Genomic DNA, 27,009 nt, shown 5'->3' with positions numbered 1-27,009 from the left:
GGCTAGATTCTGTCACACTGACAATACTGACACGAGCCCCTTGCTTTCTAGCCCAAATTCCCAATCCTTTCAACTGCATTCTGCTCACACCTTCTCAGACCTGTATATGATCTCTGTCACTTTCAGTCCCTTCTATGGGCATGGCCCTAGGTCACCCTCTCAACCTCCAGTCCTCCCACCCCATCTTCCTGTAAGAAACTCTCCCAGGATATAACTGAGTCCACCAGTCCTCTTTTTTTTTGTTTGTTTGTTTGTTTGTTGTTTTTTTTTCGAGACAGGGTTTCTCTGTATAGCCCTGGCAGTCCTGGAGCTCACTTTGTAGACCAGGCTGGCCTGGAACTCAGAAATCCGCCTGCCTCTGCCTCCCGAGTGCTGGGATTAAAGGCGTGCACCCCACGCCCGGCTATCCACCAGTCCTCTTTATGCATCCTCTGGCCTGTGTCGCTGTACCAACCACGTGTAACTAGGCTAAGGAAGAATACAAGTCTGGAAGGCCGATGTCTACTCCAGGGGTTTTGTGAGGTTGCCTGGAGTGGACATTCCAGTTTGTCAGTCAAGATGAAGCAGCAGGGAGCAGCGAGGCTGCGAGGAACCAGAAGGTTCCTTCCAGAGCAGCCCTGTCAGTCTCAGGCGCCCCCCAATGGCTCTGTGCTTAGATGGTTCATGTCTCCAGACCTTCAGTTGTGGGCTCCCTCCTCTTTCACAGTCAGTCAGCCACAGCTCCTCGAATCTCGGTTCCCTCCTCTGTATAATGATGAGAGCATGACATGTTCTGGATTGTGGGCGATCTGTTAACTCCTAGCTTAGTGTCTGTGCAGTAATCCAGGTAAGACATAGGAAGGTTAGGAAGGTAGTAACATGAGGGTAGCCTGATGTGACCAGACAGATCTCTCTCTCTCTCTCTCTCTCTCTCTCTCTCTCTCTCTCTCTCTCTCTCTCTNTNTGTGTGTGTGTGTGTGTGTGTGTGTGTGTGTGTTTTGTTTTGTTTTGAGACAGCGTTTCTCTATGTAGCCCTGGCCACCCTGGAACTCAATCTATAGACCAGGCTGGCCTCGAACTCACAAAGATCTGTCTGCCTCTGCCTCCCAAGCATATGTCACTGGTGCCTGACTCTGTATTGATTCCCTAACCCTCAATTCTCCAGAATGTGACTGCATTCAAAGACAAGGCATTGTAAAGTACTTAAAGCAAAAATGAGGCCATACGAGTGGGCTTGTTTAAAGCCAGTATAGCTGGTGTCTTTAGGAATGATTAGGACACAGACATGTCCAGAGGAAAGATCTCTGTGAGGAGAAAAACCCTTTACAGAAGACTTGGAGAGGCTGCACCTTGGACTTCTGACCTCTACAATAGTGACAACATTAATTTCTGCCATTTAAGTCACAGGACTAACTGGGTTAACTGCAGTGGAAAGATTTAATAGAGAGACACCAACTCCATTTGTAGGAGAATTCAGCATAGCCCTGTGTTAGGTCTGAGCTGGGTGGAGAGGTGTAAGTTTCAGCTCAGGAGTGGGTGACAAGGATGAGCATTCAATTATTATGACTGTTGCCAGTCCGCCAATGAAATCATTTAGAATATGGACCTGTGTGGCTGGAGTTTGCTACTTTGTGGATTCTTATTTTTCCACCCTTTATCCCCCTCTGGTTAAACCTCTATCACTAGATAAGACAGAAAGAAGGATAAAGGGGAAAGATAGAGATCCCTAAATCTAATTCCTTTCCTTTTGTTTCTTCTCTGAGCATAACTATTAAAAAAAATACACACACCGCCCCCCAAAAAACCCCAACAACCCCACTTTTGGGGACTCTAGCATTTATAGACCCTCTTAAAAGTTCCCAGAATTCTAAATGTCACACTATCTGCAGAAACTATCTGCAGCTGGCAAAACCATGCTTCCACTAGAGCATGAGGCAAATCATAGTCAGCTGCTGTAAAGCAGCCACGTAGAGCTCCACACACACCTGAGATTAAAACATATTATAATGCTTCTGTGGTGTTTTTAATTCCAGAATCCTCACTACAGACTTAGGATTAAATTGTGCAATTCCATGTCTTGGTTTTATGCGTAGCCTTGAACGAATTGTGAGCTCTCTGTGCCCTCAGCTCTCGCCTGTGTAGGGGGAGAGCAGCCCTGGCTTCATGTGGGGTGGAGGAACAGCTGAGTCACTATTGCTCATGTGCTTTGCCTGGAACCCAGTGCACAGTAAGCTTGCAATGAATACGGTCTGTAGCTGGGGACACCTCCAGAAATTCACCCAGTCACAGATCAACCAGAAAAACACAGTACCCAGAAAAACCAGGAATGGTGGCACACGCCTTTAATCCAAGCACTCAGGAGGCAGAGACAGGAAGATCTCTGTGAACTTGAGGCCAGCCTGGTCACATAGAGACATTAAATTCCAGGGCAGACAGGACAGACCCTTGCCAGAAAAAAATTATGTGTTCCTGAACATGGACAGACTTCTACACAGAGAACCCCTGTCTCAAAAAGAGGAGGAGGAGGAGGAGAAAAGAGAAAAAGGAAACGATATATAGTTGTAGAAGGGACACAGTTTAGGCCCTGGTACTCAGAGTCACAAACTCAGATGTTCATGAAAGACGGCTGGAGAGATGTCTCAGCAATTAAAAGCACTGTCTGCTCTTGAAGAGGACACTGGTTCGATTCCCAGCACCCACATAGTAGCTAACAATCATCTGTACCTCCAGGAATTCTGATGCCCCTTCCTGGCCTCTGTATCCACTGTATGTATACGGTGCACAGACATATATATATATACAAGCAAAACACCTATACATGTGAAAAAAGTTAAATGCTGATGAAGCAAACAAATTGTGTAGGTGGACTGATTGCACTGGTAGACTTGGCCTTCTCAGATTTCTTTTTTCCCACTTTGGTGTAAGACCTAAGTAAAAATAATATACTTTATTATGTGACATACAAGAACCTTTGTTCATGACCATAGTCCTGCTTCTTAGTAAGCACTCAAAGATATGCTGTGTGAGTAAAAAGAATGATTCTGGATTCTGTGAGTTGTAGGGGTCATACAATGTCCTGCTCAACAGGTCTATTCCAGCCAGTCATGGTCAGACCCCCACCACCACCACCAATCCAGACTTTTTATATGAATGTCGGCTTTTCCAGTGGTAGCAGCTAATTCACAAGGCAGATGCTCAGAGAGTAGCTCAATAGCAGAGTACTTGCTTAGCATGTTTGAAGCACTGGGTTCGATTCCCAGCACACATGATGGCATGCATGCACACACAGATAGCTTGCTTCTGCCAAAGGCACGTCACCGGGAGCAACTGAGCAGGCCTGTTTTGTGCTGCATTAGAGAGCCAGGGAGTCAGAAATGGGCATCAAGGCACCTCCAAGCCCTCCAGGGACACCTCACAGACCCGTGCCTGTGGTTGTCTCTGCAGGAAGGTGATGCAATGGGTGCCATGGAGAAGCTGTGCCGGCAGCTGACCTACCACCTTAGCCCTCATTCACAGTGGAGGAGGCACCGAGGGCTGAAGAGGAAGCCACAGGCCTGGTGAGTGGCAGTTCCCTTAGGCTGCCCTGCCCCAACCCTGTTGACTGATACTCTTCGGGAGCACTGTGCTGAGGGACGGGCCAAAGGGCGTGTCAATAAATCCAGCTTAAAGGGGGTAAAATCATGCTGGATTTAAGAACCAAGAAAGTAACTTGGTCATTCTAGGTACATGAAAGATGGCGAAAAGGACACCCCAGGGTGGGAGCTGGGAAGTATGACCCCTAAATGGACAGGTGGGGATGGGACATGAGGCATTTCTAGTTCTTGATGTTCCTAGTACTCTGGGATGGAAGCCAGGCATGATGGTGCACCTCTGTAATCCTGTGCTTTGGAAGCTAAGGCAAGAACATGTCTCAAGTGTCGCCATCAAAACCCACTTCCAGAAAGTTCTCTGGGATGTATTTCCTGCCAGGGGATCCAGAGTCTAACCTTGTCGCAGTCAGACAGCAGTGAAGACACTCCTGAGTTTTTTAGTCCCTAAAGACAAGGGGCTTGAGACACAATAGACATAAGTCTCCTGGTAGGAAGCAAGTGAACCCAGGCTGAGAGGCAGACTTGCTGAAGGGGAAACAACTCAGTCATCAAGACAATTTTCTCATAGCGAATCTGATCTCAATCTGGTCTGGACAATTATTGAGACTCTCTTCCTGAGAAATTCTGGATTGTTCCAGGTTGACAGTTAAAACTAACCATCATGGGGCTGGAGAGATGGCGTAGCAGTTTAGAGTACTGGCTGCTCTTGCAAATGCCTGGGGTTCCGATTCCTAGCACCCGCCTAGCTCACAACTGTCTGTAACTCTGGGGATCCAACCCTATTCAGGCCTCCTCCAGCAAAAAGCGGGCACATGGTGCACAAACATACGTGTCAGCAAATATTCATACATATTAAATAATAAATTTTTAAAAATAGGTGTCTGTTTCATGATGTATGCATGTGAGTGCAGGTGCTCTCAGAGTCTAGCTCAGCAGTCAGGACCCCTTTGAGGGTCTAATATCAGATATTCTGCACATCAGATATTTACATTATGATTCATAACAGCAGCAAAATTAGTTATGAAGTAGAAATGAAGTCATTTTATAGTTGGGGGTCACCACAACATAAGGAACTGTATGAAAGGATTGCACTGATCCAGAGGTATCCTATCCCCCTGGACCTGTTGTGAGCTGCCCGACATGGGTGTCGGGAACCTGCTGTGCCACCTCTCCAGTTCTCCCTACCCCTGCACTGTCTTTAGTTTTTGTTGTTGTTTTGTTGCTTGGGGGCAGGAGGGAGACAGTCTCTCTATGTAGCTCTGGCTGTTCTTGAACTCATTATGTAGAGCAGGCTGGCCTTGAACTAAGAGATCCATCTGCCTTCCAAGAGCTAGAATTAAAGATATGTGCCGCTGGTGAGATGGCTCAGTGGGTAAGAGCACCCGACTGCTCTTCCAAAGGTCCAGAGTTCAAATCCCAGCAACCACATGGTGGCTCACAACCATCCGTAACAAGATCTGGCGCCCTCTTCTGGAGTGTCTGAAGACAGCTACAGTGTACTTACATATAATAAATAAATAAATCTTTAAAAAAAAAAAAAAAAAAGATATGTGCCACTACTCGAAGCTTTGTTTTTTGTTTGGTTTTGTATTTTGTTTGAAACAAGGTCTTTGCTGTATAGCCTTGCCTGGCCTGTAACTCACTATGCAAAATAGACAGGCCTTGAATTCCTAAGAGATCTACCTGCCTCTCTCTGCCTCTGCCTCCCCAGTGCTGGAATCTTAGTCATGCGCCACCATGCCCTGCTTTTTGAGATTTTTTTTTTTAAGTCTATGTAGGCCATGCTAGCTTTAACATCACAATGCCCCTGCCTCTGCTTCTTTCCAAGTGCTAGAATTGCAGGTGTGAGCCCCCATGGCCAGCTAGGTCTCTGGTCTGCCAGTGCGCACACATAGGCTCAGTCCATTCTGCATTTGGGAACTGTACGAATGAAACCCACTCATTCCTCTCGGACGGCTTCTCCTCACACTTGCAGTCAGGGCCTTCCCACTTGAACCTGCTTCCTTTGGAATACTTAGCCAGCTCCTCGGATGGCCCATGCTTGCTTTTCCTTTACGTCAGGTCATATCCTTTGCCATCTTTTTGTTCCCTGTCTCCTCCATGATAGAAGGAAAACAGGGTTCCTATCCACTTTGTTCATCATTGCGATGCCAGTGCCTAGGTCATTGTCTGGCACATAGCAGGGATGTAACAAACACTTAAGAGTGAATGGGGACAAACATTTTTGCCATTTGACTGGCTAAGACCTTGAAGCTGGTAAGCAGCAGAGATAGATTCAAATCCTTACCTACCTGCCTCTAGGCTGTCAATTGTCAGCCATCTTCAGGATGCTGGGTTGACTTTGTTAATGACATAGACGTAGAACCCAACAGTAATGTCACAACCAACGAATTGCAGGCAGGATTCGAGGCAGCTGAATCTCGTGTTTGAGTTTTACCTTCAATTTCCAAGGAACAAAATGAATTCATCTCCCAGCTTCAAGAGGGCCCAAAAGGAGCTGCTTTGGTAAGGCTGCCTGTGACTTTTGAGCTGACAGTGTAAACACTTTTGCAGCAAGTCGAAACTGTCCTCAGTGTAGGAGACTCAGGGCTTGCTTGGAACCAGTAGCTCACCAATGGGTGTGGTAGGTTGGGGACACACCTACCACCAGGCCGAGTGGTCTGGGCTCCAGAACAAGGCCAGGGGCAGCAGATGGCAGGGAGAGGGAGAAGCTGAGAGCATCGAGCCTCCAGCAGCTGATGCTCCAGAAGCCCTCTCACCAACCTGCTGTCTTCAACTCTTGGAGGCAAGACAGATTGTAGCTCAGCCCAAGTGATTAACAATGACAGCATTCCCTATAGGTGGCATTGTTGTACAACTTTGTTTAGTATTCTTCATAACCCTATGATGTTGGTAGGTCCATATTTTTTTAGGCAAGTGAAGCACACAGACTGTAATTAACTAGGTAGAGTACAGGGTAGAAAACAAAGGAGTTAAGAGGGAACTGCGGGCATCATATAAAAACATAGGCTTGAAGAGCTACTGGAATGGCAGCCTCCAAGACCATGCTCTGCCTACTCTGCTCAGCTTGAAGCAGACACTGGGGATTCACAACCAAACAGGACACACACACACACACACACCCTGTCTCTCCATGGTGATAACCACTACTGCCTCCAGTAAAGGCCTGCCTGGCTTGCTTAACCTGCTGGTTCCTTTTCTTTCAGCCTTAAGGCCCTCCTATCTGGGAATCCTCCAGACAACATGGTGGATCTGTCAGGCATTCCACTGACTTCACGGGACCTGGAGCGAGTGACCAGCTACCTTCAGCGCTGCGGAGAACAGGTGGACAGCGTGGAGCTGGGCTTCACAGGCCTCACAGATGACATGGTCCTGCAGCTACTGCCAGCTCTCAGTACCCTGCCTCGTCTCACCACACTAGCCCTCAATGGCAACCGACTGACCCGGGCTCTGCTGAGGGACCTCACTGACACCCTGAAGGACCCCAGCAAGTTCCCCAATGTCACATGGATTGACCTGGGCAACAATGTGGACATCTTCTCACTACCCCAGCCCTTCCTGCTCAGCCTACGGAAGCGCTCTCCAAAACAGGGCCACCTACCAACCATCCTTGAGCTGGGTGAGGGGCCAGGTACTGGGGAAGATGCCAGGGAAGGTACCGGTCAGCAGGACCCTACAGGGAGTCCTGTGACACCTGCCAGGGGCCAGGAGAGTAGAGAGTGTGTGATTCAGACATGACATCACAATAGGGGTCCTAACCAGCGAGTCCTTTCTGGACAGCCAAGACAGGTCAGGGTCCCTCTGATCTGAAGGTCTGGCCAGCCCTACCAAACTCTCACTAGGATGAGATCAGAGTACTAACCAGTTTGTCCTCAAACCCAACTCCCAGTACTTGCTCAAAAGGGGCTCGGGTGTTTCCATTCAGCTGTCCTAGACCAGTGCATCTGGACCAAAAGTTCTTTATTGGGCCCACTTACAATTTAGGCACAGGCACCTACTCCAAGACCCTTGGAGCATCTGCCTACTTCCCAAGGCCTTCTTAAAGGCAGTAAGTTTCAGAGTACCAAGTGTGGAAAATGCAGTTTAAGCTGCAGACCTTTTAGGCAATCTGTGTAGGGCAGTACTGTGCCTAGCTCCCTTATCCACCAACCAGCACAACTTTTTCTACCAGGTCCTCCCATAATCTAGTCCCTGTATGGGCTTTTCAAAAACTCACCTCTAGAACCAGTCCTACTTAGCAAATAGGGAAAACTGGGTGTTCCTAACACCCTTAAACACTCCTAGTCCCCAACTCAAGCCCAAGAGAACTGTTCTGAATTAAGTGGTCAAAGTCTGAACTCATGGAGTTATGGGGAAGAACAGCCTTATAGGCCAGGTATGCAAACTAGTTTACAGGATCTGGACAAGATGGTGTCTTTGCATGGTACTGCAGCCAAGAACAGGAATTGAGTGTGGGTGCCTTACATGCTTTGGAATCTTTGCCCAAGTCTAGCTGTGCAAACAACCTAGACTGACCAGAAGTTTACAGTGCTAAAGCTGGACTGCTTAACACCTGACACTCCACTCTAATACAGGTTTTAAGGACCAATGCGGACTGTGCTTTATTAGAGTGCTTTGATGGTTAGCTGTACACACATCTTAATTCATCCAAAACACTGGCAATCGGTTTTATAAACAAGTTTATTATTAAAAGGTGTAGAAGAACCTGTGGTACAGACAGGATTACCAAATGTGCCCACCCAGAACAAAATTGGCAGACTCGTCACTTAGGATATCTGCTTTCAGGCCGGCTGGAGACTCCTCTGGGAATATAGCCTGCAAAAGAGCTGAATTTCAGAATCACTCCTGCTGGGATCAATGGCATTTAGAACATTTAAAGATATCTTCAGAAAACCATAGGCTCACCACTACCAATCTGCCGGTAATTCCAGCTATTTTAGGTGATATCATCATTTGGTATCTTTTTCAGAGTAATGACAGATAGTCACTGTATAGACCAACTCACCTCTGCTGCTGCCAGCACAGATCTGCAGTCCTGCGTCAGTTCTGAGAACTTGAAAGGGGACAGGACACCCTAAAATGGATTGCAGAAAGCAGGACATTATATGACAGACAGCCTTGCAAAATCAATGGCTGCCCTCCCACCCTGGCTTTTCTCTTTTGGATTTTTCTTTGTAGCCCTGGCTCACTACTGTAGATCAGACTGGCCTGAACTCTACCTGCCTCCTCTTCAAGAAAGCTACAGTTCTTAACACATCCTAGACCTAAAAGGAAAGTATTTTTCAAATTACTAAAATACATTTACAACTAGCCACCACTGAGTTGGCTCTGGCCAAACCAGCCCAACTGGGTTCAATTGTAAGACCACATTAAGTGAAAATTTTAAGACCCAAGTTAATGGACTAGAAGGTCTAAGTTCTTAGAAGACCAGGTTTGACTGCCAGCACTAATTGTGGCTCACAACCACCTAAGTCCGGTGCCATTTTTTTCTAGCATCAAGACAGCAAACATGGGGCTGGAGAGATGGCTCAGTGGGTAAGAGCATCCGACTGCTCTTCCGAAGGTCCAGAGTTCAAATCCCGGCAACCACATGGTGGCTCACAACCATCCGTAACGAGATCTGACTCCCTCTTCTGGAGTGTCTGAAGACACAGTACACAGCGTACTTACATACATATAAATAAATAAATCTTAAAAAGACAGCAAACATGGCTCTATACGGAAGAGCACCGACTGCTCTTCGGAATGTCCGGAGTTCAAATCCCAGCAACCACATGGTGGCTCACAACCATCCGTAATGAGATCTGATGCCCTCTTCTGGTGCATCTGAAGACAACTACAGCGTACTTAGGTATATCTTTTAAAAAAATGGCTCTGCAGTAAGAGCTGTGCACTCTGTTGCCTTACTTAACCACCCCCATCAGCTACAACCAGTATTGAATACAGGCAAAATCTTCTTGCCTCTACTTCCCAAGTGCTGAGATTGCAGAGTACGTGTCCCCATGGTTGTCTAGATTTTCCTATGTAAACAAAGCCCACATATCCTAGGCTTTTCTAGAAGATATATCTCAATGAGTCCCTGCCTTCTGGTATTTGCTGGCATGGAGGAGACACCAAGTCTTGTAGATTCCTTTTACGTGTAGTAGGTAATTTTACAAGCTCATACATGAACACTCTAGCTCAAATCCAAACTGAACCAACTAAAGTCCCCAGCTGAAAGCTTACCTCATGGGAGGCCACAGCTGCTGGCAATCTTCCACTCTTAAATCCCCAACCTAGAAGTACAGCAGTTGTTAAAGTCCAGCCCAAGTTAAACCTAAACCCCAGCCACCGGTGTGGGCTTGACTGCAGTCAGCCAGGAGCAGTTATCGTCAGTTATCGACTCTGACGGCACTTCCTACTTAGTGATCTCATCACAGCAGTCAAGCTTCCCGCTGTCCTCCAACTAGTAGTTCCAGCCACTAAATGGAGACAGGTCTTAAATTTATGTGCCCACGTGGGCCAGAGTACGTTGGGAGTTTCTGGAGCGAAAGCTACATAGCCTCTTGTCTACGAACCCCACCAGAAACCCTTACCTCATGGTGGGATGATACTGCTCCTATTCCACATTGTCAACGTCCCGTCTGAAAGGTTAGAAGAGTAAGAGTCATAAGGGGCAATTCGAACACTTGTGTTCAGCACTGGGTCGCCGAGGCTTAAACGACTGCAGTCAGCTAACTAGGGATGTCGTCAGTTGTCGCATCAGACGGCACTTCCTTCTTTTCTAGTTTCATCAGTGCAGCCGACACCCCGCCCACGCGCGGCGCCCCGCGATGCAGACCTCGACTTACCAGGCTCCCCTAGATCTGTGCAGGGCACACGGCGGAGCTGAGAGGCTGGGCCCGGGCTCAGCATCGCTCCGGACCGCCACCAGCAGGCCACGGCGAAGGCACCAGCTCAACGAGCGAGAATAGCACGATCCCATGATGGCCGCAGAGAAAGACGGCGCGTGAGCGCCTTCCTCTTAAGGGCTCGGAATAGACCACTCCTCACCCGAGGGAGGTGAGGGCGGCAAAGGCTCACGGGAACTTCCAGCGGCCCGCCTCGCGACCCAGGCCTCCCCCGTTCTGTTGAGCGAGTGGTCTCCCCCGCCCCGGGGGATTCTGGGTAGCGAAGAGCGCGCGCGCGCTCCAGCGCGCCTGCGTGGTGGGTTAAGCGCGGACTCGACAATCTTTCCGCGGTTTTCCGTCCTTGTTGTCTTCCCTGACTTCTTAGTCCTTTGTGAACGCGTGTAGTGTGTGAAATGTGTAGTCAGACCTGACAGTGCAGGCCTGTAGTCGTAATCGATTAGGAACCCGAGGCAAGAATTCGAGTCCAGCCTGGGCAATTTAATGAGCCCCTGTCTCTAAATTTTAAATTAAAAAAAAAAAAAAAAAAAAAGCGGGCCTGTATAATCTAGCTGGGTGGTGGAGAGCCTGGCTCATCTACGCTAACACATCCGAAACCGCGTTCAAAGACAAACGCTGTTGCAAAAGTGTAATGATTGGGCCCGTTCTGCACCCCATTATTTTTACAACATATCCACGGAGTCTCTCAAGGCCCTATGCAGACGGCCCTTATCACATTCTTTAGAGAACTTAGAATCAAGAAGAGCTCTTGATCCATTTCCATTGCCCCCTGTTCTTTCCACTTCTGACTGGAGAGACTTGAATCGGGCTTACAGTATAGGTAATAGAAAACTGCTAATGCTATGCCTTCAGTATATGAGCATGTTTGATTTTCTCTTAAGGGTTGGGGGTGCAGTGTTTCCCTAGCAAACATGAAGTTCTGAGCTCCATCCCCAGCACCTCATAAACTGGGCATTGTGACAAACTCCCAAGCTCTGGGTATGTGGAGGCAGCAGAATCAGAAGTTCAAGGTCATCTTCAGCTATGAGGTCAGCCTGGGATATGTGAACCTGAAGACTAGGGTTCTTGTGAGTTCAAGACCAGCCTGGCCTACGGAATGAAATCCTGTCTCAAAACACCTCATTGCAAAATCTGTTGAGCTAGTACATATGATATGCTGGGTTCTACCCAGCAACACACACATCAGTGCTTGCATGCACTTTTTATGCAAATATGCTGAGGAGGCAACTCATTTTGACAGAACTAGACAGGTGGTCATGAGACTGCAATCTTGGTGGTCTGAGGAATAAACAGAATTTTGATGGAGGGAGGGAAGTCCAGGCCAAAACATTCTTGAAGGGAATAAGATAATTTCCCTTGGAGCCAAATATGCTTGACCATGGCCAGGAACACAAGATTCATGGTTCCCCAAATACCATGTTCTATATTGGAAGTGTCTTGGGTTTTTGTTTGCTTGGTTGGTTGGTTGGTTTTGGTTTGGTGCCGTTTTCAAGACAGGTGCTGTTTTCTGTGTAGCACTGGTGGTCCTGGAACTTGCTCTGTAGACCAGGCTGATCTTGAACCTGGAGATCTGCCTGCCTCTGCCTCTCGAGTGCTGGGATTACAGGCATGTGTCACCACCATTGCCCAGCTTGTTACAGAACAAGGAAAGTCATTTGGTGGGGACCTCAATTGGCAAGTTACAGTAAAGATGGGGACTCTGTTGTAGGTTTCAGGTGCTGCCCAATGATGTTTTTAGCTTTTGGATGTGTGGAAATTAGTGGGCTGTCAAGAATAGTAATATGCCGGGCGTGGTGGCGCACGCCTTTAATCCCAGCACTCGGGAGGCAGAGGCAGGCAGATTTCTGAGTTCGAGGCCAGCCTGGTCTACAAAGTGAGTTCCAGGACAGCCAGGGCTATACAGAGAAACCCTGTCTCGAAAAACCAAAAAAAAAAAAAAAAAAAAGAATAGTAATATAAGGTTTTCATAGTCACAAAAATGTTAACTCGGGGGCAAGGGATATGGATGGCTTCAAAGGGACCAAAAATAGTCCAAAATAATTTAGCTCTGGTTTGAACACTAATTTCAATCTTGAGTCATTTGGCCTTGAATCTTTAACAGAGGTGCAGCTCTCCCTTGCCCTCCCCCTTCTGGGAGTTCCAAGTTGCAGAAACATCTAGCAAACACCAAGTCAAAGAGCCAAATATGAAACCCTTCAGGCTTTGTGAATAATTAAGAAAAAGTACTAAGGGCTTTTCATCAAACTCCCCTGAAAACAAAAGGAGTACAGGGTTGGGTGGGTCCGGAACTCATGGGCAAAAAAAAAAAAAAAAAAACCACAAGGCCGAGGATACTGCTCTCAGACCCAAAGATTTCAGAGGTGGGCTTGCTTGTCTTATGTCAAGAAGGTCCTCTGGCTTTCCTGTAAAGAGTAGTAAAGAGAAGTGGGAAGCTGAAGCCCAGGTGAGTGAAAGCAACGATCCAGAGTTTCCAGAAGGAGACCGTGATCCTAGTGGTGGGACAGTGGCTTCATTTGTCTTGTGGAAGAGGACAGGAGTAGAATGAGGTGTGGCTGGTGAGGGTTTCTGAGCAGACTAGCCCCTGACCCAGGTTGGCTCTTAGAGACACATGCAAGTACGACCAGAGGCAACGTTCCAGTAACTTTTTAAAATAATACTCCTAGAAGACTTGGTTATACAAAAAATATTTATATTTCCACCAAAATTCAGTAACCTCGGGTGTGGCTGGCAAAATTCCCTACTCTACCCTGCCAGCCTGCTGCTGCCGCATCTGGACCGTCAGTGGGACTGGAGGACCTGAAGGGGCAGATGGTCTTCCTCTGAGGCACTGTTCTTCCCAGGTTTAGAGGCTGGGTTCTTTTTATAACCTGTAAATAGAACAAGGATCACTGTGGCTTTGCCCTCCATGCATCCCCTGGAAGGAGGTGCCAGGGAAACAGGAGGGCCACAGCCTTGAGAGCCCACCATGTTGTGGGTATAACAGCAAATCCTGGAACCTCACCTCCCTGCATCCCTCCTCCCAGAATCCCCTGACCCCTCCATGGACCACTCAGGGGTCTCCCCACAGAAACTCAAAGGTCCACAGAGCTGACAGGCTCTGTCAGAAACCAGAGCCTCTGAGGCACACTGAGGAGCAGGGAAAACAAGTCAGGAAGCTCAAAGGAGAGAGGTGACCCTCCTTTGGGGTTGGGGGTGGATATGGACGGACACCCTGGGAAGATGAGAGCCCAGAGACACACAAAGAACAAAGAGTACTGCAGAGGGAATGGCTGTTGTGATGGCAGAACTCTTGGGGAAGAGCCTTGACAACAGTGTGGGGATAACGAAGATTATGGCCCTTCTGGAGCTGTGTAGCATAAGGCCTGTGAAGACCTTGGCTACATTATCCAGAAGGGAGTGGTACAGGCCTGAAGCAGAAAATTCTGTCTGAAGGTTGGGGTAGATGCTGAGACACCTTGTGGGTACAGAGGTGCAAGGGTAAGCAGATGCCTGAGAGGCCAAGGGTCAGCATCAGATAGAAGGAGTGGGCAAAGGGCCCATGTCTAGGTGTGAAGGTTAGAGTTACATGCACTCTACCTGCTGGGATTGTTTCCAATCAAGCCAGTGTGGCTAGCTCCAGAAAGATTGGGATTTGGGTATGGAACACCTGGACCGCCGGGCGTGGTGGCGCACACCTTTAATCCCAGCACTTGGGAGGCAGAGGCAGGCAAATTTCTGAGTTCGAGGCCAGCCTGGTCTACAAAGTGAGTTCCAGGACAGCCAGGGCTATACAGAGAAGCCCTGTCTCAAAAAAACAAAAAACAACAACAACAACAACAACAACAAAAACACCTGGACCAGATGAGCACCAAATGACTCACTATCCTGGCATTTTGTGAAGAGCTAGCAAAGGTAGAAAGGAATCCTTGATGTGAGGATAGAAGGCAGGTAACCATCAGGCTTGGGGCAGCAAGATGCTGGGAGAGCCTCCTGGTAGCAGATCATAGGCAACTCGGATGGGTATTAGAGAGAGGGTTGGGGTTTATGACAAGAGACATTTGTCAAGAAAGAGAAGGGAATATTGAGAATTGCACGGAAGCGTCAGAGAGCATCCCTGGGGTGGGAGAGAGGAGTTGGCTTTGGTGGAGGCAACAAGGTAGAGACAGGAAAGCTGTTATAGGGCTAGAACAAACCAGCCAAATACTACAGAGACTTACAGGAAGTGGTTTCAACTGAGGTTTAAGGGGGTGGGGCTTAAGTCAGATAGGCTGGCCTGTCAAAGGTGGCCCAGAGAGATGCCACCTGTGCTGTAGACCAGGACAGGATTGGAAAGTTCTGGAACATGCTTTCTAATTTGTTACCTTGCTGGGAACCCAAATCCAGATCCAGCCCAGACCTATGCATAGGGTCCAACTGATAACCAGGGCAGGGGAGAAGTCGGCAAGGAGGCCAGAGTGAGGCAGAAGCTCTGACTTGCACAGTACTAAGGGCTAAGGATCCTTCCCTAGAAAGGCCAGCAGGGCAGGCTTGGGATAGAGGGGACCAGTCAATCCCCACAGGAGGAGCAGGTGTGGGCACAGCTGCAAAGCAAATCACACCACCTGGCTCTGAGTCCCAGCAGGCCTTTCGAAGGCTGTTTTGCCAGCAGACCCACACACACACAGCACATGCTCACAAGAACCATGGTAAGGGCTGCAGCCCCCAAGGGTACTCACCAGTGATGCCTGCCCCTGATGGATCCTCAGATAAGGTGGGAAGGGTCTTCTCCCATGCAGCCCAGTTTACTTCCTCAACCCTGCGAGTGGCAGAAACAGCTCTGAAGTTCAGGGAAGCTGGCAACAGCCTAGCAGGCTTTCCCTGGGGTGGAGATGGGGGCGGAGGGGGAAAGGACACCTCCATCTGCCCAGGGGACTGTACAGATAATGAGGAAGATGAGGGGTTTTTTGTTGTTTTTGGTTTTTTTTCCTGCCCTTCCCTAACAAGGCACTCACTGGGCCACCCACACTTCACAAGATCCGTCCCTGTGACTCTTCACTGTGACCCCTAAGGCCAGGTATTATCCATGTGGAGAAAGAGTTCCCTTCCACCCCAGCTGCTCCCAGTGTCTGGGTTTCTCAGAGCGATCAGAGGAGAGGAAGTGAGATTGGATGTATCTTTGTGCTTCAGGTTCTGGGCTCGTTTATGGCCGCTTGTCCTGAGTAAAGCCCCCATCTTCTCCCCTGCTCAGCTGTTGCCCATAAAGGAGTCTGCTGTGGCTGGACATTCCCTTTCATGACAACCCTATCCTCTCTGAACATTGAAAAGCTTGGTTTCAGGCTGGGGAGATGGCATCAGCACTCAGCTCTTCCAGAGGTCCTGAGTTCAATTCCCAGCAACCACACGGTGACTCACAACCCATCTGTAATGGGATCCAGTGCCCTTTTCTGGTGTGTTTGAAGACAGCGACAGTGTACTCTTATATATATATATATATATATATATATATATATATACATATATACATATATATATATATATATATAATCTTTTTTTAAAAAAGAAAGAGAAAAGAAGAGAAGAGACTAGAAGAGAAGAGAAAAGCTTGGTTTCCATGGAAGGGGATAGATCTTCTAGATCAGACTGGAAGATATAGGGACGAGGGTAGCCAGTCTGACCCTAGAATACTGGCTTCTTGGCCACAGGGGAAATCAGAAACCACTAGGGAAGGGACCTTAAGTTTGTACCACTATCTCAGTGGACGGCAGGGTAGACAGGCAGGGCCAGGGAGTAGGGTCAGCATACATGACCTTACTAGCCCAGATAGACTAAGCTGGTTTTCCTCAGCCTTGCCTCTCCCACCACACCTGGCTCCTGCAGCCATTCCGAAGCACAGAGGCTTTCCTGAGTCAGTCAGTCCCCACCCCACCCCACCACCACCACCTCCTACCGCCCTACCTCCACCCCATCCCCATTCTGTCCTGCCCACTAGCTCACCTGAAGCACCAGCGCTCATCAGGGATACCATCCCCTTTGGTGCCAACTTTCAGCAGCCTCCCTGCGCGATGCCTCTTCCTCCTGCACCACCAGTAACCATTCTCCATCTCCAAGACAGAGATGGCTTTCTGGGGACAAAGGACACATCAAACAATAGCCTGGGACCCTGCTTGAAGGGCATGCGTGTGCACTCCAAACTACATCACCTCTCCCATCTCACCAATGCCCCGCTCCTGCAACACACACATCAGGACATCCCAGACCCTGTAGGGGGAGGAGCTGATAACTGAAATCTAGTTTCCTAGTTGTTTCTTTTCCTGTTTTTGGTTTTTCAAGACAGGGTTTCTCTGTGTAGCCCTGGCTGTCCTGGAACTCACTCTATAGACCAGGCTGACCTCAAACTCAGAAATTCCCCTGCCTCTGGGTGTGTGCCACCACTGCCCGGCTCCCTAGTTGTTTCTTGATCATGTCAATAAAGCCGGCAGAAGCCAATCACTAGGCAAAGGATAAGATGGGATTTCCGTGGCAGAGAGAGGATTGGGGGTTCGGACCAGGCTGTGGAGCAGATAGCAAGTAGCAGACATGTAACTCTTAGGAACCAATAGTTTGTAGCCTCCCCAGCCAGGAGGATGGGGCAAGAAATTCTTCGCCCAGCAGTTGTGTTGGGCTGGTTTTAAAATAGTAAGGCTGTCTGGTGTTTTCTATCCACGGTGACTCAGGTGGACAGAAGAAAGGGCACAGCCACTGGGTGGTCGTTAGAGGTTTGGCAAAGCTAGCCGTGGGAGCTAGGTGAGATGACCATTGCTGGCACCAGGCAAGGAACAAGCATGCATTTTGAAATTATATAAAACAAGACCCCATTCGAGAATAAAGGTGGAAATGGCCCCAAGGACAGCAATAATTTAGCAGCAGAGCTCAATTTCCAGGGAAAGGCCCTCCCTGGCCTACACACCGTTTCTTTACCCAAGTAAGACACACATAGCTAGCTAAATGCTTCGGTGCTGAGTTGAAGGGGTGTCATATTAGACCCTGCAAGCTTTCTTGCCTCCTCCATGTTATCAATTCATACTTTACATATGTGGATTTCAGGAGGGGCCTTTTTCTTGTTCTCTGCTGGGTTTGTAATGCATAGCCCTACCAGTAATAGGCATTCAAGACATGCTTGATATTCAACCATAGTAACTCAAACTTATAATCCCTGTACTCAGAAAACCGAGGCAGTGGGATTGCTGTGAGTTGGAGGCCAGTTGGTGATAGATAGTGAGACTTTTGTCTCAAGGAGAATGCCAGGGGGTCATGGTAACTGGCTCAAAATGAACACCTACTATACTCTAGGTACTGTCTAGGATGCTTCATACTCCTGAGCTTATCTGATCCTCACAATAACCCTAATGAAGGAATGAATGGCTACAACCTGTTGGTTACAACCAGCTAGCAGGTTGGTCCTGCTAGGCTGATTCCATGTGATTGGATGCTGGGCCCTCAGCAGCCTCCACTGGGGTGGGGCTGGCTCAGCAGGATCCCAAGGGTGAAAGGGGGGGGGTGCTCACTAGCAGTACCTGCAACTTCCAGATGCTCCAGCTGTCAGTGGCAACGCTGTTGACGGTCTCACTCATGAGGGCAATGAGCATGTTGAGCAGTAGGACGTAGGTGAGGAGGACGTAGGCCAGCAGCAACAGCAGCACCACCCCACGAAAGCGCAGCTGTTCCTGGAAAGCCAGCTCACCCATACCAATGGTGAACTTGAACAGCTCTAGGGAGGCATCCAGAATGCCCCCATATGGGACTGGCTCCTTCTCCTGACCCAGCGTGGGCTTTTCCGTCACTGTGGTGTTGCTATCTTCAGGGGCTTTGGGACTTCGGGCCTCCCGGCTCAAGCTTACTAGGGCTGTAGAGAAATGAGAAGAGGGGTCTCAGTCTGGGAGAACACCAGGCCGCCGGAGGGTGGGGGAGCAAGAAAGGAGTATTTGGACTGTCAAGATGACTCCGTGGGTAACAGTGGGTGCTGCTGCTGTAGGACCTGAGCAGGATAAGCATAAGGACCTGTGTTTGAATCTCCAGCACTCATACAGAAAGGTGAGCATAGGGCTGGCATAGATGGCTCATCAAGTAAAGGTGTTTGCTTCCAAATCTGATAACCTGAATTTGGTCCCCAAATTCCACTAGATGGAAGAAGACAACCTCCTCCCAATAAGTTGTCTTCTGACCTACACACTCACACACACACAAACACACACACTCACACACAGACACACACACAGACACACAAACACAGACACACACACAAACACACACACTCACACACAGACACACAAACACAGACACACACACACACACAAACACACACACTCACACACAGACACACACAAACACAGACACACACACTCACACACACACAAACACACACACTCACACACAGACACACAAACACACACACACACACACACACACACAAATGTAATTTTAAAATTCTAAAGGTTCATGTGGCTATAAGCCCAGCATTGCAGGGCAGAGACAGGCAGATCCCTAGAGCTCATTGGCCATGCTAGTCAAAATCAGTGAGCTTCCAGTTCAGTGAGAGACGCTACTGTCTCAAGGCAATAAGACAGGGAGCAAGAGCCGAAGACACCCAGCATCCTGCTCAGGCCTCTCTGCATGTATGCACATAAGTTCACAGACTCACATTCACACACACACAAGCACTGCATGTGAACACACATTCACACACACACACACACACACAAGCACACTCAAAGTGTGTGAATACACACTCAAAGTTTTAAAAGGTCTTTACCTACAGCAAAGCCGAAAAGGAAGACTAGGTAGACCAGCAGGAAGCGGAGCAGGTCTCGAAGAATGACCTGGAACACACAATCCCAAAGAGAAGCCTGGGTGAATGGCCCAGGCATTCTAACCCCAGACACAATTAATAGGGTTCTCTTGCGCACACACACACCCTCCTACAGACTGTGTGTACAAACATGGGTCATTCTGAGCAGAAGGAGGATTTGTTGTTGTTGTTTTTGTTTTGTTTTTCAAGACAGGGTTTCTCTGTGTAGCCCTGGCTGTCCTGGAACTCCCTCTGTAGACCAGGCTGGCCTTGAACTCAGAAATCCACCTGCCTCTGCTGGGATTAAAGGCATGTGTCACCACTTCCCAGTGAGCTTTTTTTTTTTTTTTTTTTTTAAAGATTTATTTATTTTATGTATTTGAGTACACTGTCACTGTCTTCAGACACACCAGAAGAGGGCACTGGATCCCATTACAGATGGTTGTGAGACACCATATGGGTGCTGGGAATTGAACTCAGGACCTCTGGAAGAGCAGTCAGTGCTCTTAAAGTCCATCTCTCCAGCCCCAGAAGGAGCCTTTTAAAAATCTACCTCCATCTCAGTAAATGAACGTGTATGCCTGAATGCATGAGGGCCTGACTTTGATCCTATTCACTGAGCCATCTCTCCAGTCCCATTTTACAAGAATTTTTAAAATGCCAGACACCTGTACTGTCTCCCTTCTCCCTCCCCCACACTTGGCCTTTTCTGCTCCTTGTCCCCTGGCTATCTTGAGCACCACTCCCTCCCCTTGTCCTGGCTCTTTGCCTTCACTTTTCTTGCTCTCTCTGAAAAGGATGCTCCTCCTCCAAGGTGGCTGACTCATTCTTCCAGGTCACCACTAAGGAACTGTCAGGTCTAGCTCAGTGATAGAGTCCTTGACTAGTTTATATGGGGGTCCAAGTTCCACCTTCTATACTGCATAAAAAGAAAACTTAAAAACCCCCTCTTCAACTGGGCGGCGGTGGCGCACGCCTTTAATCCCAGCACTCGGGAGGCAGAGGCAAGCAGATCTGCATCTGTGCATGTATGAAGACATCCAGGTACACGCACCCCCACACCTGCAGCCACGGAGGGGCAAGTGTCTGGATAAATGACACATGGGCAAACAACCCGTGCTCTCTTCCTCTCAGGATAGCTGTAAAGGATAGCTCCTGACTCGTGAGTCCAAAAGGAATCTACTGGGAGGTGTGTCCAACCCTCCCTCGCCTGGCTGTACCTGGTCCGCCCCCATCTCTCACCTTTTGGATCATGACACTGTAGATGCCTGTGTGCTGAAAGCCACGTGTATAGTAAAGCAGATTCAGCCAGCCCAGCACTAGGGATGACACTAACAGGGGGAGGTACCATTCAGTCTCCACGAAGCGCAGCACCTGGGACAGCACTGTGAGCAGCGCCTGGACGAGGCTGCATGGGGACAAGATCTGCATCAACTTCCAGGCCACTTGGTAATATCCCCCCAACTCCTATGAGACCGCACCAACCACCACTGACTGTCTCCACCATCTCAGATGGATTCCCTATGTCTGCAGCTGGACCAATCACAGCCTAACCTCCATCCTGGGCAAGTTATTTATTCTCTGGGCTTCCCACTTGTAATAATGATACCTGAATCAAAGAGTGTCTTCAAAAACTGAGACACTACATGCAATGAGGTTCTACAAAGCGGGGAACATGAAAGGGCCCAAGCTGGCCAGCAGCCAGGATTCCCAAGTCTGACATACACTTTCATCCTTGCCCCCTAGAACAACTTGGGGACCTGTATACTGGCCTCTACAACCAGCTTGGTACACTCCGCTACACCTGCCACACTCAGTCCTCTGAGACAGTATGGGAAAGGTGTAAGACTCACGTACAAGAGGATTTCAAAGTAACTGTCCATGAATGAGATCCAGATGAACAGGCGCCGCCGCCAAAAGTACCACAGCTGTGGAGGAGATAGGTCAGGGTGTGTGTGTGTGTGTGTGTGTGTGTGTGTATGTATGTGTATCTTGCTCTTCAGCTCTAAGTACAAGCCAGGCTGCCCCTGTGACCTGTGGCCTGGATTCCAGTTCCCCCACTGGCTTCCTGTTATGGGAACCTGGCTAACACCACCTCAGGGGCTAAAACTGTAGCCTTCCTGCCCCTGCCCCAATCCCTGACCCTGACCCTGACTCCTTCTCAATATGTAGCTTGTGTTGGTTAGTTTTATGTCAACTTGACACAAGCCAGAGCCACAAGAGAGGAGGAAGCTTCAACTGAGAAAATAACTGTAAGATGGGGCTGTAGGCAAGTCTGTAGGGCATTTTCTTAGTGACTGATGAGGGAGGGCCCAGTCCATTGTGGGTGGGACCACCATTGGACTGAGGGTCCTGGGTTCTATTTTTAAAAGTAGGCTGACAGGCACTCGTAAGCCCTCCTAAAACCTGAGATAATTTTTGATTCTCTTTCCAAACACACAGCCAAGTGTGCGGTGCCTACACCTCTAGTCCCAGCTACGTGGGGAGCTGAAACAGGAAGATCATTTGAATTCAGGAATTCAAAGCCAACTTGGACAGCACGGGGCAGGGGAGAGGGAGGCTCCTGATGCCCCTGGATCCAGAAGGAGTGCCTACATACTACACACAGAGTAGAAGAAGAGGGTCTTTATCTTCACCTCTTCCTGGCCTTCCAGGTAGCACCCTGTGCTCCAGCCAACCCGACATTGGCTTCACATTCTGCCCTTTCTAAGAAAGTCCCTGTATCTTGACATCTAGCCTGCTTACTGCAGGTCTGCTGCCAGATTGAGATGTCTTGCTACAGGATTTGGACTGAGCTCCACCTACTAATTGCTTTTTATGTTCCCCAAATGAAGAATGACCCAGCCAGCTGAAGGATCAGGGGCAGAGGCCTCAGGCTTGATTCCTATGGGTATACAGCCTGCAGTGCCAGAAACACAGAAGCCATCTGCCACCCCACAGGTACCTCAAAAATCATAGCAGTAAGTGTGCCAGGACCCCAGAAGGCAAGGCCAGAACCTTCCACTCTGGTGAGGCTGGGTATGGGAATCTGGTTCTGCAGCAGGGAAGGGGGTATAGTTAACTCCCAGGAAAGGTCTGGTTCGCTTCTTGGTTGACTGGGAGCTACATAAGGCAGAAGAATAGCAAAGAGTCCTTACCTGGCCCAGTAAGAGGTAAATACCCCCAAGCAGGATCAGAATGTGGCCCAACAGCAGCATGGAGTCCCCAAAAGTCGCTTTTGATGAGGGAATGGCTGGCTGAAGAGGCAAACACACCCATAAGTCCTGGAGTCTTGGGTCCTATCCCCAGTAGCTAGCTGCCCACGAGCCTCAGGTGAGAATGATTCTGAGCCTGCACTACAGAGAGGACATGGCTCTGTGGAAGGAGCTCTGAGTCCAGCCCCTTAGCACCATGTGATATTAGTATTGGACTTGGGGCCAGATTTTCTAGGTTTAGGTCATCTCTACCACTGAGAGTTTCCATTACTTTAGATAACATACTTAGTCTTTCTGTGCCTCTCCTTAGCTCAATAGTAAACCCGGGGGAGGCAGTTCTTCATCCCAGAGGCTGGTGTGAGTGATCACTAGTTAACACAAGCTGACCACTTAGACTAGTAACTCACACCTGGCAAGCATACAGTAAGAATTCACTCCCATCGATGTCCCCATTGCCCTAGGGGACTGTTTCCAGAAGAGCTCTGGGTACACCGCTCACACTGCCTAAGCCTCAGTGTCCTCTTTTGGTAGGATGGTGCCCCTTGCTCCTTTTCACTCCAGGGTTGCTTCAAGCAGGTGTGCCCCAGGATAGCCCCACCCAGCTCTTGCCTGCTCCAGTGAAGGCTGGTGGTAAGCAACTATGGTGAAGATGAGCATGTAGACCAAGTAACAGGCGAAGTTGAAGAAGAATCTTGGGATGAGCCGATCCCATTTCTCCTGCAGAAGCTTGTTCAGTGGCTCTAAAACCACCATGCGGTGCCGGTGCTGGGGTGGGAAGGGGAGCACAGTATAGAAAGGACACAGCTGGATAGATGGTATGGGAGGACACAGCTGGATAGATGAGATGGTGTGACAAGCACCCACTTCATGGCCCACTCCATGCAAGGACCAAGAGAAATGGAGAGGAACAAATGGGGAACAGGTTCCCATACCCAGGATCCCTAAAAGGTGCCTCCCATGAGCTTCCATTTCAGCAGTTGTGCTGTGAAGTGATGGAAGGCTTACCCTTAAGCAGAATCTCTAGGCAGATCTACACCCCAAGGACTCACCGGGCTCTTGCAATGGAAAGCGATGATTTCCAGGACCGAGTTCTTTTCCCAGCTGTCCACAGAGGACAAGTCGTACAGTGACACTCGGACAGGACCGTAGCACCACTCAGTGAACTTTCGGGAAAGGGGCTGGTACAGTCCTGAGAACTCCCGCTGCAGGATGTGCCTGAAGATCTAAAGGGCAGTCACATAAGCTCACCTGCTAGTCACCCTGCCTGCACTGAGTCAGGGCTGGAGAACACTGAGTCCCTGCAGAGCACATAGATCCTACCATGATTCAGCACTTACATATAGCCAACCAAGCGTGAAGTGTCAGGATTACATTCCTACTTATGCACAGCCTGACAGGCAGGCTAACCCTTTCTTCCCTCATTTTGGCCCCATGGATTCCTTTCCTGTGTTTCTCAGCACAGAGATCCCAGGTGGGGACTGAGATCATTTGAAACCAGAGACCACCAGTTATATATGTGTGTGCACATCTGTGGTCAGGGCACAGAACAGCTAACAGACTAGAAAGAGATCCCTATTCCAACACAGGTTAAGAAGTCTTTGATTTCACACAGGAGAAATGAGGACAAGGAGGGGGCAGACTGGGAAGCAACTTACACAGGCCATAGAGCCATGCCTTTACAGGTTTGTTTGATTGCTTGCTTATTTTAAATGTGTATATAGGTGTTTCACCTGCATGTATGTATGTCTGTGCACCACATATGTGCAGTGCCCACGGAAAACATAATTGGGTATCAGATCCACTAGACTGGAGTTACAGACTGTTACAAGCGATTCTGTGTGTGCCAAGAATCAAATTCTGGTCTTTTGTATGAGCAGCCGGTGCTTTCAGCCACTGAGCCTCTCTGCAGCCCTAGCTGGGCCTTTAGACAACAAAGGTTTTCCAGCAAGAGCACCAGGAGCTGAGAGCAGAAAATAATATTAAAAGTGTTACTTATGGGGGCTGGCGAGATGGCTCAGTGGGTAAGACCACTGACTGCTCTTCCAAAGGTCCTGAGTTCAATTCCTAACAACCACATGGTGGCTCACAATCACCCGTAATGAGATCTGACACCCTCTCCTGGTGCATCTGAAGTCAGCTTACATTTATTTATAAATAAATATTTGGGCCGGAGCGAGCAGGGACTGAGTGAGTGGAGTTGACTGGAGTGAGTGGTGCCAACCGGAGCAAGCAGAGGCCCTAAAAAAAAATTCAATTCCCAATAACCACATGAAGGCTCACAACCATTTATACAGCTACAGTGTACTTACATACATAAAATAAATAAATTAATCTTTAAAAAAAAAACCTGTTACTTATAACCCAGGCGGTAGTGGTGCACACCTTTAATCCTAGCACTAGGGAGGCAGAGGCAGGCAGATCTGTGAGTTCCACAGCCTGCCCTACAGAGTGATCTCCAGGACAAACAGGGCTACACAGTGAAACCCTGTCTCAAAAACGAAAACAAAAACAAAAACAAAAATCACAAAAAACCTGTTATTTATTATGTTTATTTTATATTGACCATTAAAATGTCCCCTCATTCTGGACACTGGCAACATGTGACTATAGACTACACCTGTGAAGCAGCTTCAAAAGTGAAACATACATACTCATAAGGCGCTGGGTGGGGACAGAGAGTTGGGCCGTGCTTACTCTTTCTGCCAAAAGTACTTTCAAGCAAATCAGGTTTAAACATTAAAAATAAAACTGTAGAGACTGAGCCGGGCGTGGTAGTGCACGCCTTTAATCCCAGCACTCAGGAGGCTGAGGCAGGCAGATTTCTGAGTTCGAGGCCAGCCTGGTCTACAAAGTGAGTTCCAGGACAGCCAGGGCTATACAGAGAAACCCTGTCTTGGGAAAAAAAAAAAAAAAACTGTAGAGGCTGGAGATGTGACTTGGTGGTTAAAAGCACTTGCTACTCTTGCAGAGGACCCTGGTTCAGTTCCCAGCACCCACACAGTGGTTCACAACCATCCATAACAATTCAAGAGGAGCCAATACCCTCTTCTGGTCTCCACAGGCACCATGCACACACGTGACGCACATACATACATGTCGGCAAACCACTCACACACCTAAAGTAAATAAATCCAAGCCAATTCTTAAGTAAATTCAAAATAAATGAAAGTGCCAGGATGGATGATGCACGCCTGTAATTCCCGCACCAGGGGAGCCGAGAGGCCAGAGCAAGGCACTAGATGAGCAAAGGCTTGTGCTTGCTGTCCAGCCCGATGACCTGAGCTTGGTCCTGGAACTCACGTGGTGGAAGAGAACCATGTCCTGCAAGTCATCATCTGACTTCCACATACATGCTACGACATGTGCTCGTATGTATAATGTACATACATGATAAATGTAAATAGAGTTCACGTTCAACTTAGGCTGATAAGACCCTGTTTCAAAGCCAGCCCAACAGAAGAAGAAAAAAAGTCAGGAAAGTCTGGAAGAAAAAATATATGTGTACATTATATGTAATGATAACATACATAATCATGTAATTACAGTCTAAGCTACATATTGTAATGGCCAATCTTCTCAACAGGATCTGGCACTGATGGAGAGACAAGTGTCTGGGCAGGCAGGAGTAGTTATTTCGATTAGGTCAATAGAGATGGAAAGCCACATTTTACATGTGGATGTCCCCATCCTACGGCTGGGACCCTGGGCTGAACAAAGGGAAAGTAAGCTGAGTATGAACGCTCATCTTTCTCTGCTTCCTGACCACAGATGGCAGCGTGGGTAGCTGCCTCAGGCCCCTGCTGTGGTGGACAGCACCCTCAAACTGTGAGACAAAAACAAAAACAAAAACAAAAAACCCTCTTCCTTCCTTAAGTGGCTTTGGTCAGGTATTTTGTGTGGTGTTATGGAAAGTAGCTAACACACAAATGTAGCAGGTATATAAAATACAATATTGGTGCTGGAGAGACGGCTCAGTGGTTTAGAGCACTGGCCGCTCCTCTATAAGACCCAAGTCACATGGCAGCTCACAACAGTAAGCAAGTCTCAGGAGGTCTTACACCTTCTCTGGCCTCCAAGGGCACCAGGCGTGCATGTGGTGCACAGATATTTATGTAGGCAAATATCCATACATATAAAAATACATAATTTTTAAAAGAATACTTATATAAATATATGACTATATCACATATTCATACTGCATATATAACCTTGTAGAAACTGATAAGTAATAGGAAAACTAAGGAAATTTAAGTAAAAGATAATTATACCTATATACATAAAGATCCCAATCCACTTAGTTACTCGCACAGGAACTAGCTATGAACTAGCTATACTGCCAAGATTGGTCTTGAACTCTTGGGTTCAAATGATCATCTTGCTTCCGCCTCCCAGGTAGCTGAGAGTATAGGCAACCATGGCCAGCCACAAACACAAAAAATTAAATCCTATATATCAAAAACGAACAAACAAAACACTACTATCCCCCTTTTCTTTCCCTTCTTTCTTTCTTTTTTCCTCCTTTATTGTTGTTCTTTGGTTTTTTTTTTTTTTTTTTTTTTTTTTTTTTTTTTTTTTTT

The 27,009-nt window shown here is 48.2% G+C and overlaps 2 protein-coding genes, 1 long non-coding RNA gene and 3 other non-coding genes across 8 annotated transcripts in view; 1 reads left to right on the top strand and 5 right to left on the bottom strand.

Annotated features, from left to right (window-relative positions):
• The window catches only part of Lrrc75a (leucine rich repeat containing 75A), a 43,866-nt gene extending 35,709 nt beyond the window's left edge, over positions 1 to 8,157 (top strand). Inside the window, exons 3-4 of the mRNA XM_021177998.2 lie at positions 3,424 to 3,536; positions 6,776 to 8,157. Of these exons, the coding sequence (XP_021033657.1) occupies positions 3,424 to 3,536; positions 6,776 to 7,307 (645 nt within the window). The 3' untranslated portion in view covers positions 7,308 to 8,157. The remainder of the gene's footprint in view (positions 1 to 3,423; positions 3,537 to 6,775) is intronic.
• A 74-nt stretch (positions 8,158 to 8,231) lies between these two features.
• Positions 8,232 to 10,560, bottom strand: LOC110305841. The gene is made up of 5 exons (XR_002379195.2): positions 10,400 to 10,560; positions 10,145 to 10,192; positions 9,795 to 9,844; positions 8,575 to 8,643; positions 8,232 to 8,384 (listed from the first exon to the last, which is right to left on the bottom strand). It is a non-coding gene; the product is annotated as an uncharacterized LOC110305841 (long non-coding RNA).
• LOC115032709 lies at positions 8,453 to 8,524 on the bottom strand. The gene has a single exon (XR_003838328.1). It is a non-coding gene; the product is annotated as a small nucleolar RNA SNORD65 (small nucleolar RNA).
• On the bottom strand, positions 9,919 to 9,990 carry LOC115032650. Its single transcript, XR_003838283.1, has one exon. It is a non-coding gene; the product is annotated as a small nucleolar RNA SNORD49 (small nucleolar RNA).
• Positions 10,277 to 10,349, bottom strand: LOC115032651. The gene has a single exon (XR_003838284.1). It is a non-coding gene; the product is annotated as a small nucleolar RNA SNORD49 (small nucleolar RNA).
• A 2,574-nt stretch (positions 10,561 to 13,134) lies between the features above and the next one.
• Positions 13,135 to 27,009, bottom strand: part of Trpv2 (transient receptor potential cation channel subfamily V member 2) — a 25,820-nt gene continuing 11,945 nt past the window's right edge. For all 3 annotated transcript variants that reach the window (XM_029483146.1, XM_021177573.2, XM_029483144.1), the window contains exons 6-15: positions 23,482 to 23,655; positions 23,042 to 23,197; positions 22,376 to 22,474; positions 21,096 to 21,166; positions 20,481 to 20,646; positions 19,203 to 19,269; positions 17,968 to 18,296; positions 16,409 to 16,536; positions 15,151 to 15,230; positions 13,135 to 13,323 (exon numbers count right to left, since the gene is read on the bottom strand). In XM_029483146.1, the coding sequence (XP_029339006.1) occupies positions 13,235 to 13,323; positions 15,151 to 15,230; positions 16,409 to 16,536; positions 17,968 to 18,296; positions 19,203 to 19,269; positions 20,481 to 20,646; positions 21,096 to 21,166; positions 22,376 to 22,474; positions 23,042 to 23,197; positions 23,482 to 23,655 (1,359 nt within the window). In that variant the 3' untranslated portion in view covers positions 13,135 to 13,234. The remainder of the gene's footprint in view (positions 13,324 to 15,150; positions 15,231 to 16,408; positions 16,537 to 17,967; positions 18,297 to 19,202; positions 19,270 to 20,480; positions 20,647 to 21,095; positions 21,167 to 22,375; positions 22,475 to 23,041; positions 23,198 to 23,481; positions 23,656 to 27,009) is intronic.

This window comes from Mus caroli, chromosome 11 (genome assembly GCF_900094665.2).
Source record: "Mus caroli chromosome 11, CAROLI_EIJ_v1.1, whole genome shotgun sequence".
NCBI lineage: Eukaryota > Metazoa > Chordata > Mammalia > Rodentia > Muridae > Mus > Mus caroli.
This window is presented reverse-complemented; position numbering and strand designations above follow the sequence as displayed.